Source organism: Mytilus galloprovincialis, chromosome 2, assembly GCF_965363235.1.
Source record: "Mytilus galloprovincialis chromosome 2, xbMytGall1.hap1.1, whole genome shotgun sequence".
Classification (NCBI taxonomy): Eukaryota; Metazoa; Mollusca; class Bivalvia; order Mytilida; family Mytilidae; genus Mytilus; species Mytilus galloprovincialis.
In genome coordinates this window covers 85,643,569-85,658,362 of record NC_134839.1, presented here as the reverse complement: position 1 = coordinate 85,658,362, position 14,794 = coordinate 85,643,569, and the positions used below count along the sequence as shown (strand labels likewise).

The following is a 14,794-nucleotide window of genomic DNA, read 5'->3' as shown; positions in this document are numbered from 1 at the left end:
ACATGGCAGGTTTTATTTGACATTGACCTCATTTTCATGGTTCATTGCTCAATATTAAGTTTTTATGTTTTAGTCAGTCTTTCTAAACTATAAGCAATAGGTCAACGATGTTTGTGCTATATTTAAGGTATTGATGTGATTTTTATACGACCGCAAAATTTGAAAAATTTTTCGTCGTATATTGCTATCACGTTGGCGTCGGCGTCGTCGTCGTCGTCGTCGTCGTCGTCGTCGTCGTCCGGCGTCCGAATACTTTTAGTTTTCGCACTCTAACTTTAGTAAAAGTGAATGGAAATCTATGAAATTTTAACACAAGGTTTATGACCACAAAAGGAAGGTTGGTATTGATTTTGGGAGTTTTGGTCCCAACATTTTAGGAATTAGGGGCCAAAAAGGGCCCAAATAAGCATTTTCTTGGTTTTCGCACTATAACTTTAGTTTAAGTGAATAGAAATCTATGAAATTTTGACACAAGGTTTATGACCACAAAAGGAAGGTTGGGATTGATTTTGGGGGTTTTGGTTCCAACAGTTTAGGAATTAAGGGCCAAAAAAGGGCCCAAATAAGCATTATTCTTGGTTTTCGCACAATAACTTTAGTATAAGTAAATAGAAATCAATGAAATTTTAGCACAAGGTTTATGACCACAAAAGGAAGGTTGGTATTGATTTTTGGAGTTGAGGTCACAACAGTTTATGAATTAGGGGCCAAAAAGGGGCCCTATTAAGCATTATTTTTGGTTTTTGCACCATAACTTTAGTATAAGTAAATAGAAATCTATGAAATTTAAACACAAGGTTTATGACCATAAAAGGAAGGTTGGGTTTGATTTTGGGAGTTTTGGTCCTAACAGTTTAGGAATAAGGGGCCCAAAGGGTCCAAAATTGAACTTTGTGTGATTTCATCAAAAATTGAATAATTGGGGTTCTTTGATATGCCGAATCTAACTATGTATGTAGATTCTTAATTTTTGGTCCCGTTTTCAAATTGGTCTACATTAAGGTCCAAAGGGTCCAAAATTAAACTTAGTTTGATTTTAACAAAAATTGAATCCTTGGGGTTCTTTGATATGCTGAATTTAAAAATGTACTTAGATTTTTTGGTCCAGTTTTCAAATTGGTCTACATTAAGGTCCAAAGGGTCCAAATTAAACTAAGTTTGATTTTAACAAAAATTGAATTCTTGGGCTTATTTGATATGCTTTATCTAAATATGTACTTTGATTTTTGATTATGGGCCCAGTTTTCAAGTTGGTCCAAATCAGGATTCCATATCAAGTATTGTGCAATAGCAAGAAATTTTCAATTGCACAGTATTGCACAATAGCAAGAAATATCTAATTGCACAATATTGTGCAATAGCAATTAATTTTCAATTGGAGTTATCTTTCTTTGTATAGAATAGTAGTTGATAATATATGTTGGAAATTTGCCAGACATGACTATGATGTCATTTTCTATTTTTATTTGCCAATAACTTTATGTAAATAACTTCATTGGAAATTTGCCAATATAAAATGTTGCTGATGAAGCTTTTTTTCCTTATCTTATCTAAAATGTTTTAGATAATGTATGTTGGAAATTTGCCAGACATGACTATGATGTCATTTTCTATTTTTATTTGCCAATAACTTTATGTAAATAACTTCATTGGAAATTTGCCAATATAAAATGTTGCTGATGAAGTTTTTTTTATTGTTTTATACAATAAACAATGTATATTCACTTTTACTACCAACCAATCTTTACCATTCAGTGATAACAAGCACTTTATTTTACATTTTAATATTTTATGATGTATTTAAAAGAGTAGTTATTGTTGCAAACTCCATTAGAAATTTGAATTGATATCAGTTTTGGAAAAAGGGAAACGGGGATGTGAAAAAAGGGGGGGGGGGTTAAATTTTTCTCATTTCAGATTTCATAAATAAAAAGAAAATTTCTTCAAACATTTTTTTGAGAGGATTAATATTCAACAGCATAGTGAATTGCTCAAAGGCAAAAAAAACTTTTAAGTTCATTAGACCACATTCATTCTGTGTCAGAAACCTATGCTGTGTCAACTATTTAATTTTAGATTTAAATAAGAAGAAATCTTTAATTGATTTGTAAAATCTTGACATTTGTTTTGTGTAAAAAAACCCATGTAATGTCAAAAATTTGATCACAATCCAAATTCAGAGCTGTATCACGCTTGAATGTTTTGTCCATACTTGCCCCAACTGTTCAGGGTTCGACCTCTGCGGTCGTATAAAGCTGCGCCCTGCGGAGCACCTGGTTATGTTTGTCTGCTAGATAGGATCTGACCTTGACCTCATTTTCATGGTTCTTTGGTAAACTTTGTTTCCTTAGATACTATATTTACTATATTTGATAAGTGTATTATACTTGATTCATGTTATGATTGTAAGGTGCAGTGTTCATCTGACCTTGACCTCATTCATGGTTTATTGGTCAATACAGAGTTATTACGGTTTAATCTGTTTCTTGTATACTATAAGCAATAGGTCAGCTATATTCAATTTAAGGAACAATTGAAAGGTGTGCATGTATTTATGGCTTGGTCATTGTCATTTTTGGTTAGTTTCTTTTGCTATTGTGACATCGGACTCATACTTCTTTTAAACGAGAGTTTTACTGTGTGTATTGCTGTGCCTTTGGATATATTTCATTGGCCAGAGATAGAGATCTCACAATACATGTTTAACCCTACCGCATTTTTGTACGTGTCACAGTCAGGAGTCTCTGGCCTTTGTTGGTCTTGTATGTTTTTTAGTTTCAGTTCATTTATATGTTTTGGAGTTTTGTATGATGTCCATTTTCAATGAACTAGTACACATTTTCATTAAGAGGCCACCTTTGGATGTTGGATTTTCTCGCTGTGTTGAAGACCCATTGGTCACTCATTCTGCTGTTATCTACTCTTTAGTTGTATTGTTGTCGCCAGACATATTCCCCATTTCCATTCTCAATTTTAAGGGTGTATGTAATGTTTATAAGGTACTGTAAATTTAAAATTATTGTGATGTTTTGCAAAAAACAGGTGTAATCGCAATAATTTGAATTTTTTTGTATGAATTAAACTGTCTTTTTCTCAAATTTGCAAAAATTAAAATGGTACTTTAGTCTAACATGACAAAATCACAATAACAAAGCATGCAATAATAAATTTACAGTATACATATTTGAACAGCAGAGTTAACTTGACCTCATTTCCTTAGTTCATTGGTCAACATTATGTTCGTGTAATATGGTCTGTTTTTCAAATATAGGCAATAGGTCAATCATGTTTTGTAATTAGAATGCTTGTAAAGGTATACATATCGGTGGGACACAGTTCATTTGACTAGAAAATTAAAATATGAATCATGCCAACTTACAAGTCCTTTAAATAAACTTATTAAATTATAGCAAGATCTTTGATTAATGAAAGGTCAAGGACAACTAACATATATATATATGCCTTGAAGAGTAATCAACACTAGACAACAGACAATTATGTTTATTTGCATAAACACAAATACAATAAATAGTTAAGGTATGTTCCAGCTAACAATAAACAGTTTAAATAACAATAAACAAAGACTCTCAAGAGTCAGAATCATTCACCTGGTAAAACTACCCCTTCAAAACCAATGGCTTAGGAGAGTTAAACTTTAGATGAAGCTTAATCTAAGGTATTGATATGATTATTGATTCAAAATGATATTCCTCTTGACTTTGTATCAAATAATAAATGATTTCAATGGTTTCACTTGGTTATAAGATCTTTGTAAAAATTTATTTACCTATTTTGTAATGACAAAAGTTACAACATACTTTCTAAAGCACATTTTTGCAGGATTTAATGTCACTTCATTAATTTTGGATAATAAAATCAATGTCTAATACAATTTCCCATTGGTATTTTTTGTTTTTTAACTTTGATCATGATTAAGGTGCATTTGGCAACAAGTATAATAAAGATTATCAAAGCAACATTTCTTTAAAGTTTTGTTCCAAGATATTCCACAATTCTTGAGAAGTTTTTAAAAGTAAAAATCTAGAATAGGCCAAGTATACACCACATGGCAATGACCTTGTAACCTTACTATGGAATATAAATGAAGGATGATGGATGTCAAGTGATCTTAATAGATCACATTGGTCTTAATCTAAGGTGAGCTAAAAAAACCATAATAGCAGCTTGAGAACTATTATTTTAACAATATTCTATGACAACATATCATACATAAATAATTATAGTACCGGAAATAGAGGTAATTTTGAAGAAGTTTACTGTCGTGTAAACAGTACCTTACTCTCTCTCCAACGTAACTAAGGTTTTATGTGAAGTTTATAAGAGAAAGGGAAAGTTTACATCAATAAAATCCATAAAAACATTGTTTACAATTCAAACAAAATGTACTCAAGTTGGGTCAAGATGAAAAGCCTATTAACACTTACAGAACTAATTCACCTGTGTAGGAACTCAAACTTATACATCATGAAATGATTTATACATGTTTAAACTTTTTCGGTAGAAACTCAACAATGAAAAAAGACTTAACACCTGAGAATCAGGAAAACCATATTTTGAAGGAAAAACAAATGGCAGTAAATTTTTTATTTAAACTTTTAGGGGCACCCACCCCTTTCGACTGTGTGTCTGCTTCTGCTGAAAATGTCAATTGTTCAAATTGTTTTATTTAGAAATGAAAATAGTTCACATTGGCCTAAAGGTCCAGATGAGGATAAAATTAACTATGTATTTGCATTTTCAATTTGTTCATTGGGTTCTTATTTAATGAGAAACTAATTTTATTAAGATTAAACAAGTTGTTGCTCTAAGCATCATACCCCCAATCGTAATTCAAAGTATCTGAAAACAGGAAGTAGGTGTCATACAGATTGAAAAGGGGCTCACATCTTACAACCTCATTATAAACAAGCTGCTCACTAAATACATGAAATATGAAGTCATTGTTTCAGTCGTACTCGAGAAAAGTGTTACCAATTGTATTTCATTTCATTAAAGCATAAAAAAATAGGAGGTAGATGAAAGTCAGATCTAAAAAGTGGCCACATTATGCAACTCCTTACTTACTATTAAGCTGGTGACAAAATATGAAGTTATTCTGTTCAGTAGTACCTGAGAAAATTGTGACAGAATTATTTGTAGCGAGAACCAACGAACTGATGAAGAACAAGCTGAATACAATTAGATAAAAAATAAAGTGGGGGCATAATATGGAATATTTAACTGATAAATGAAGATGAAGTCTATTAAACAATACCTGCCAACATTTGAAAATATCCATAGGGGTTTTATGTGCAAGATGGCTATCATAGTCCTACAAAATCTTTAAAGGAGCCTTCAAATTTATTTGAATGTTGTTTATTTGCTTCTTCATACTTTAGCAATCCTTGAGCCATGGTATACTTGATTGTTTTATTTTAAATTGTGGACAAAATGTCTCTTCTTAAATTTCAATTTGGGAGCCCCATGGGGGAAATCTCCCCAAATAGTGACAGTTGGCAGGTGTAATTAACTTTTTTCAAGAAATGTAAACAACAGTAAGGCACAATTACAGTCATGACAGTACTTACTTCATAAATAAGTTACAGATAACATATAGATCACAACAAGAATTCCCCTTTAAACTGGCCTCTCAAACTTTCCTGAACTTCAAGTATTTACAATAATATATCCTGCCTCAACATGCCTTATGTACATTTCATGATCCATTAGTCAATTAATAGTACACCAGTTTTAATCTGGATAAGACTGGTCACTTGGTTAAATATCAAAATTTTACAATATAATTATTAAATTTTTAAAGATGTCAGAAAGAGAGATAGCTGATATTTATTTTGTCTGACATATAGAAAAACTTAAATGGTTTTAAAATTAATTAAATTGTTGGGTTTTTGTTTTTCCATGATATATAAATATATCAATCTAGTCTTACACAAAAGTTATTTAATATCAATTTTTAGTTGTGCAAAAAGAACCTAAGAGTTTTGCAGAATTAAAAAATCAATAGAGGTAAGCTTTCAAAATCTAAAATTAAATGTATTTCATACATGTAGCTAGTCATTGTTTATCTTGTATATATACATGAAGACAGTTTCACTGTCTGATGATGTTTACAGTCATTATTAGGTAAGGTGTACTACCTTCCTTTCGAAGTATCCTAGCCCTACAGACAGATAGATTGGTTATCTGTCGGACTAATCTACTCTTAAAGGAGGGTAGTTTACCTAACCTAATAATGACTTCACGGTTCAGTTAGCAAGAAAGCTAACCAAACCTATAACCTTTTCCTACAAACTCAATGCAATTGGCTGTAAATATATATACATTAAGTTAACATTTGGTAAATTGTGGGTTTAACAAATACATATTCATAAACTCAGAAAAAATGGAATATAAATCATTTTTGTTTCCACTAGAATATCTGAAGCTGTCTGTATTTCTGGGAGTTGTAATAATAACTTGTTCAAGCGCTGACCATGGTCTGCAACATCTCCATGACCACTCTCAGTAAAACCTTTCAACACCTCAACATATCGATCATGAATTCTGGTAACTATTTCATTTCTTTTCCCATCACCTGGAAAACAGTGTATTTGTTTACATGAATAAAACATAATAAGCAAAAACTGCATTTGAAAATATATGCCATGTTGTCATAATTGTTTAAAAGCTATTCACATTTCAATAAAATTGTAGGTAGAGTTTTACTCATTGCCGAAGGCAATTCAGTGACCTATAGATCTTGCTAACATCCACAATTTTTCGTCTGGTAGATTGTTGTCTTAATTGCAATCATTCCACATCATATTATTTCTTCATATTCAGGAAAATTTTTATTTCTTTGCTACAATTGACCTAAGGAAGATTGTGCAAATCAATCACTTGTGGTTTGTTATATCCAATGTAAAATTGAGAATTTTTCTTGGCCTTAAATGTTATTTAATTTTTGTTTCTTACCCTATAAGCTGCCATAAAATGAATTGAATATACACTGTATTTCGTGTTCAAAGCTATAAATTGACCTATTAAGCATTGTTAAGTTACCATCTATTTTTTTTATACGACCGCAAAAATTGAAATTTTTTTTGGTCGTATATTGGTATCACGTTGGCGTCAGCGTTGTCGTCGTCTGAATACTTTTGGTTTTTGCACTAGAACTTAATAAGTGAATAGACAGGGCCGTAACTACCTATGAGGCAGGGGAGGCAACTGCCTCCCCTGAATTTTCTACACCAAAATTTTTTTTTAAGTAATAAAATGAAATATTGACAATATGTCCACGAAGAACTTGAATTTATAGTATAAACAACACAAGTTTACCGTTTTAACAGTGTTATCATGATACGTGATATATGTCATTTTCTGGATTTTTGATCGATAGTGAAACGTTTCAGTATTTGTTTGGTTTTTTTTTGTTCGTGTGGCCGTCCGTCTGTTTTATTTAGTATTCGTACGAGAACACATATTAAACTTTGCTTTTCGATAATTTTGAATAAAACATAACTGTTCACATTTATTTAGGGACTCAATTAAGCATAGGAAGTTCTCTTTGTATTGTGAATCTTTAATAATATCGGAAATTCGTTACCAGCTGAATCAGCAGTTGGATCATTTTTTTAATGTTTCCCGATCGTACGAGAACATTATGGTCAATGCCTTAGTAGTTAAACACTCCCATTCGTTGTAGCAGGACTTTCTATACTAAGTATATATACTAGTATAGAAAGTCCCTAGTTGAATTTATATACATGTTTGTTCAGCTTTCAAAAATATTGAAATTCAAGGTCCTCGATAAAAAAAATATATATCTTGCATTCTATGATCTTGCTTTATATGTTTTTTTTTTTAACTTGCCAGTTTGATTTCTAACAAAAAGATTTTTAAATACAAATAATAATTGTTTGCATACAAATTGCTTCCAGGATCCAGCAATACTGATGTTTCTTAAAGAAAGGAAATCGAAGGAAAACGGGTCATTTAAGCTAGATTTTATTGAGAAAAACATCCGCGGTCACAATGTATTTAATGTTAATAATTAAAGGTCAAAGTACGGCCTTCAAGACGGAGCATTGGCTCACCCCGAACAGCAATCTCAGCTTGTTTTTGCATAAAAATTGCTTCCAGGTTCAAGCAATACTGATGTTTCTTGAAAGTAAGGAAATCGAATGAAAAAGGGTCCTGATGAAGGTAAATCCAGAAAAGCGCTTCGGACGCAATAACTTATTAAACGTATTGTTTTCCATTTTTTTTTAGCCATTTTAAAATGGGCGGCCCAAAACCCCTGCCTCCCCTGAATTCGAACCCTAGTTACAGCCCTGATAGAAATGTATGAAAATTAAACACAAGGTTTATCAACACAAAAGGAAGGTAGGGATTGATTTTGGGAGTTTTGGTCCCAACAGTTTAGGAATAAGGGGCCCAAAGGGTCCAAAATTAAACTTTGTTTGATTTCTTCAAAAATTGAATAATTGGGATTCTTTGATATGCCGAATCTAACTGTGTATGTAGATTCTTAATTTTTGGTCAGGTTTTCAAATTGGTCTACATTAAGGTCCAAAGGGTCCAAATTAAACTTAGTTTGATTTTAACAAAAATTGAATTCTTGGGCTTCTCTGATATGCTAACATGTACTTAGATTTTTTATTATTGGCCCAGTTTTCAATTTGGTCCAAATCAGGATCCAAAATTATTATATTATACAATTATGGCCCGTTGAAGAGGTGAATATCCAAAATTGTCAACACGAGAAGGTTATTTCATTGAGGGCGCAGCCTGAAGTGAAATAACTTTTGAGGGTTGACAATTTTGGATATTCATTGAATCTAAGGGGCCACAATTGTTTTATTATACCGAACTAACAGTGGGAAGGGCATTTCGAACACTTACAGTTACTAGTCTATATTTTTAACATATTATCATAACACAGACTAGTCCAAATAATTATGCCGTCTAGAAAGGCTATTTTTTATTTTACTGTTACGCCTTCCTACGACGGCGTCCAAAAAAATTTATTATAAAAAAGCCGTACTAAAACAGCATAATTATTAGGACTAAACACAGACCGACGTTTGAAAATGCATTTGTGTTCGATTTTCTCGAATTTACAACAAATTTAAAGTAGAATCTTTTTGTAAAATATTGATGGCCCTGAAAAGGACCGTTTATAAGAGATATCATCGGCTGCTGGCACTCTCAGCTCTATTTATGTCCAATGCCATATTCCCTCGTCTCTCGATGGGCTTGCAATGAAACGTGAACACTGCCATTTTGTTTATTTACGTCTGTGACGTCATTTGCATGGAAGGTAACTCAAGTACAAATAAACAAACCCAAAAGGTTATTCACCGGTGAATAATAGGGTTATTCACCGCTGGTGTAAATTTTTAGGGTTATTTGTCCTTCCTTGCAATTGAATGAAAATTAATTGAATTATTCCATGTCACGTGATTATGTTTTACCCAATAGAATTGTTTGAAATATATGTAAGGTATAATAATAAGTATTGTGCAATAGCAAAAAATTTTCAATTGTACAGTATTCAGCAATAGCAAGAAATCTTCAATTGCACAGTATTGTGCAATAGCAAGAAATTTTCAATTGTACAGTATTGCGCAATAGCAAGAAATCTTCAATTGCACAGTATTGTGCAAAAGCAAGTATTTTCAATTGCACAGTATTGCACAATAGCAAGAAATATCTAATTGCACAATATTGTGCAATATCAAGAAATTTTCAATTGGAGTTATCTTTCTTTGTCCAGAATAGTAGTTGAATCAACTTAAATCATACACAATATACAATGTATATACACTTTTACTACCAACTGATAAATTAAAACGATCTTTACCATTCAGTGACAACAAGCACTTTTTTACATTTTAATATTTTATGATGTATTTAAATGAGTAGTTATTGTTGCAAACTCCATTAGAAATTTGAATTGAGATCAGTTTTGGAATAAGGGAAAGGGGGATGGATGTGAAAAATAAATGGGGGGGGGGGAAGTTCAATTTTTCTCATTTCAGATTTCATAAATAAAAAGAGAATTTCTTCAAACATTTTTTTGAGAGGATTAATATTCAATAGCATAGTGAATTGCTCAAAGGCAAAAAAAATTTTATGTTCATTAGACCACATTCATTCTGTGTCAAACCTATGCTGTGACAACTATTTAATCACAATCCAAATTTATAGCTGAATCCAGCTTGAATGTTGTGTCCATACTTGCCCCAACCGTTCAGGGTTCTCCCTCTGCGGTCGTATAAAGCTGCGCCCTGTGGAGCATCTGGTTACAATTAATTGTGAGGAAATTAAAGGAACATTACTTATGAACATAATGAACAATAGCAACAATTATTAGTGAACAGGCCCATCATAGACAGTATATGTTATTTGGTGTTTTAATAGTTGAACTTGAATCGGAATGACTACGTTTATACTCCTTACTAGTATTGGTTGTTTTCCGATAAACTCATCATAGATACCAGGACTAAATTTTGTATACACGCCAGACGTGCGTTTCGTTTACAAACGATTCATCAGTGACGCTCGAATCCAAAAAAGTTAAAAATGTCAAATAAAGAATGAAGTAGAAGAGCAATGAGGACCAATTCCTAAAAGTTTTGCCAAATCCAGCTAAGGTAATCTATTTCAAAAATTCTAAATTTTGTAAACAGTTAATTTAACTGAAACCCTCTTATCCACCTTGCTACATGTATGATAAAATTCACACTTGAATTTGTATCTACTATTTAAGCCAAAGTAAAATATTTGTCTAAGGTAAATTTGGATATGATCAAGAAAAATTGCTTTAGACAGTCACAGTCATGGATTGTAGAAAAGAATATAAAAGCAGTTACCTTGTTTGAGTAATAATATGACCTGCAAGCATGCACACTCCTCTTCTTTCAACAGCAATAAATGAAATGTAAACATGATTTTACACATATGTCTGATGAACAAATCCATATTTGAACTAATGATGCCAGTCCCCAAATTCTTTTTGAACAATTTTTTCAAACAAAATTTCACATTTTCCAACTTTTGTTGATGAAATACATCAAAGGTAGCCGACATCTCAACTTTTCTTAAAACTGGCTGAGCTGATGTTGATAAGATAATTAACTTGTGCCATTTTTCTGTTAGAAGCTGAGAATATACTTCGGTAGGAACTTCACTGTAAAAGGGAAGATGTTTTGTCCACGTGACTAAATTGGTTACAAAATTGTCCCCTACATCACACATGTTTTTCATGACTTTATCAGCTGAGTCATTAATCATGCTGATATCAAACTCAACCTTTAAGTATTTAAGGCAACTGAGGATTTCAGATAATTTGTTATCGTTCTGTCCTATGAAACTTTGTATGTGTCCTGTACTTTGGAACCAGGGCGATAGCTTTTGAATGTTTGAATTTGGTTTAATTTCGTGGCTGTCTTTGGTGATTTCACTCCCGTCATCCTTATCTGTGGCAGTATGGCTCTCTGAAACTTTAATATGACTGTCATCATACTGAGGCAAGACATTGAAGTTTTTAGCTGTATTAAAATCTATGCTATTCTGGTCTTTTATTTTTTCTGTACTATCGGAGTTTCCTTCTGTTTCTAATAAACTTGAGTCTGAGTTCAAATGACTAGATAAATCTACTCCCAAGGGGGAACAACACTCTGAATCTTTCTTATCGTCAGCACCAAACTGACCATGACTCTTATCAGATTTGTCTTTTGTAACAGTTGATGTCTTTTTGGTTGCTGCTCTACCTTCAACATTATGCTTTCTATAAGAAGAACACTTTTTATCAGAAACATAATCTGTTAAATCTACATCAGATTGGGAATATGTTTTGTTGGTGTTCACCCAAAGACTTGTAGGATCATATGCTATATCCCTATTTCCTGGAATTTTTGTTAAATCAAGGCCCATTTTACGATGATGTTTGGAAGACCGTCCTGGCTGTTGTGAGATATGGTGATGGTGCTTAGAAGTCTTTCCTCTATTGAACATGTTTAGATGGTCTTCGGAAAGTGGAAAATTGGCATTTTCCCATGAACTTCTTGATTGACCATACTGGTATAAATCGGTACTATCATTGTTTTTACTGGTTCTGATTTGGTGTATCCTAGGTTGTGGCTGTTTAAAACTAATTTCATCATGTGTGTATCCTTGACTGTCTTCTCTACATAAGGGAATAGTAGGTTTTGAAATATTGTGAGGTCTGTTAAAGTCTTCAAATGATAAATCATGGTTAGTCACAGGAGACTTTAAACTTGAGCTATCTTCTCCCTGGTCAACAAAACAATATTTAGCACTTTTAGTGCTGTGATCATAGTACACACTTGAGTCCTTCTTAACAACATTTTCCTGATGTTTTGTGATTGAAGTGGCTCCAGGAGGATATGTTAAGTTTTTATTTAAACCAAACATTTCTGGAGTGAAATAGGTAAAAGAAGAACTATCAGAACTAATTGAACTGTTATAATCTTGTTTTTCATGGCCATAAGAAGACTTTGAGTCATAAGCTTTCTCATCTTGTGGAATACACTGAACCATATTTTCAAGGATTCGCAACTGATTTTGTTGACTACCTGTGTTAGTTGACAACTCATGTGGAGAATTGAGTATTTTGCATATGTATTTATTTTTTGAGGCAGTCAAATGTTGTTGTTTCCTAGACCATTCATTTCCATATTCATTTCTTTTGTCTTGTTTTTTCTCAAATGATATGTCCTTCCTGTCACCTTGACGTAAAACACTTGGTTCAGTAATATTTTCCACCATTTTTGGTCCCCGATCTTCAATTAATTTAACTTTTCCAACTTCTTCTTTGTATAAAGACATCAGATCTTGTTTTTTCTTGTACTTCTTGTATTTCACCTAAAGTAGAAACATTAAATATTAAAATTGTATTCAGTAAATTTAGAATTTTTTTCGATGTTTTTATCTTATGTCAATTATACAACATGTACAAGAAGTTGGTTAATAAGAACTTGCATCATAAATTCTGATTTTCTTTTTACAGTTTTATTTTAATAAAAAAAACATATTTTGGAATGCAACGGGACAAGAAGTGGCCTTATCATACCTCCTCCTTTATTATTCATTAGTTTACAACAAACAAGAATGTGTCCACAGTACACGGATGCCCCACTCGCACTATCATTTTCTATGTTTAAAGGACTGTGAAATTGGAATAAATTCTCTAATTTGGCATTAAAATTAGAATGATCTTATCAAAGGGAACATGTATACTAAGTTTCAAGTTGATTGGACTTCTACTTTATCAAAAACTACCTTGACCAAAAACTTTAACCTGAAATTTGCACTATCATTTTCTATGTTCAGTGAACCGTAAAATTGGGGTCAAAACTCTAATTTGGCATTTAAATTAGAAAGATCATATCATAGGGCACATGTATACTAAGTTTCAAGTTGATTGGACTTCAACTTCATCAAAAACTACCTTGACCAAAAACTTTAACCTGAAGCCAAAAACTTTAACCTGAAATTTGCACTATCATTTTCTATGTTCAGTGAACCGTAAAATTGGGGTCAAAACTCTAATTTGGCATTTAAATTAGAAAGATCATATCATAGGGCACATGTATACTAAGTTTCAAGTTGATTGGACTTCAACTTCATCAAAAACTACCTTGACCAAAAACTTTAACCTGAAGCCAAAAACTTTAACCTGAAATTTGCACTATCATTTTCTATGTTCAGTGAACCGTAAAATTGGGGTCAAAACTCTAATTTGGCATTTAAATTAAAAAGATCATATCATAGGGCACATGTATACTAAGTTTCAAGTTGATTGGACTTCAACTTCATCAAAAACTACCTTGACCAAAAACTTTAACCTGAAGCCAAAAACTTTAACCTGAAATTTGCACTATCATTTTCTATGTTCAGTGAACCGTAAAATTGGGGTCAAAACTCTAATTTGGCATTTAAATTAGAAAGATCATATCATAGGGCACATGTATACTAAGTTTCAAGTTGATTGGACTTCAACTTCATCAAAAACTACCTTGACCAAAAACTTTAACCTGAAGCCAAAAACTTTAACCTGAAATTTGCACTATCATTTTCTATGTTCAGTGAACCGTAAAATTGGGGTCAAAACTCTAATTTGGCATTTAAATTAGAAAGATCATATCATAGGGCACATGTATACTAAGTTTCAAGTTGATTGGACTTCAACTTCATCAAAAACTACCTTGACCAAAAACTTTAACCTGAAGCGGGACAGACGGACGGACGGACGGACGGACGGACGAACGAACGGACGCACAGACCAGAAAACATAATGCCCCTCTACTATCGTAGGTGGGGCATAAAAAGAAAGGCTAGTTTTAATGATCTTTTCTTCTGCTTCACGAGAACAAATAAATTATTTAAATTTCTTCTTATACTATTTCTTCAAATACTTTGACCCAGCCTTAATAACTTTGAAATGGACATATCAGCGACGTCATAATGTTTGAACCAACGTTGATAAGTTTGACCTGAAGTTATCAAGTCATATTCCTGTTGCTGGTGAAACTAAGAAAACACTTCCAAAAGACGCAAACACAGCCCGATAAATCGATTATCAGGTTATCTGCATCATTGAAAAATATCAGCTGTTCGACACAATATGAAGGCTTTTTTTATCTCAATGCAAACAACTTAACCCAGTATCAATAACTGTTTATGGTTTTAGTATGAAGAGTATTATTCAACCAGGTAAGTTTGCGCAAAAATGGGCTAATGAAAATACAGGTGAACGAATTAATCT

The 14,794-nt window shown here is 32.4% G+C and overlaps 1 protein-coding gene across 2 annotated transcripts in view; it reads right to left on the bottom strand.

Annotated features, from left to right (window-relative positions):
- Positions 1–3,487: 3,487 nt before the first annotated feature.
- Positions 3,488–14,794, bottom strand: part of LOC143064687 (uncharacterized) — a 70,500-nt gene continuing 59,193 nt past the window's right edge. For both annotated transcript variants that reach the window (XM_076237708.1, XM_076237706.1), the window contains exons 5-6: positions 10,878–12,891; positions 3,488–6,595 (exon numbers count right to left, since the gene is read on the bottom strand). In XM_076237708.1, the coding sequence (XP_076093823.1) occupies positions 6,387–6,595; positions 10,878–12,891 (2,223 nt within the window). In that variant the 3' untranslated portion in view covers positions 3,488–6,386. The remainder of the gene's footprint in view (positions 6,596–10,877; positions 12,892–14,794) is intronic.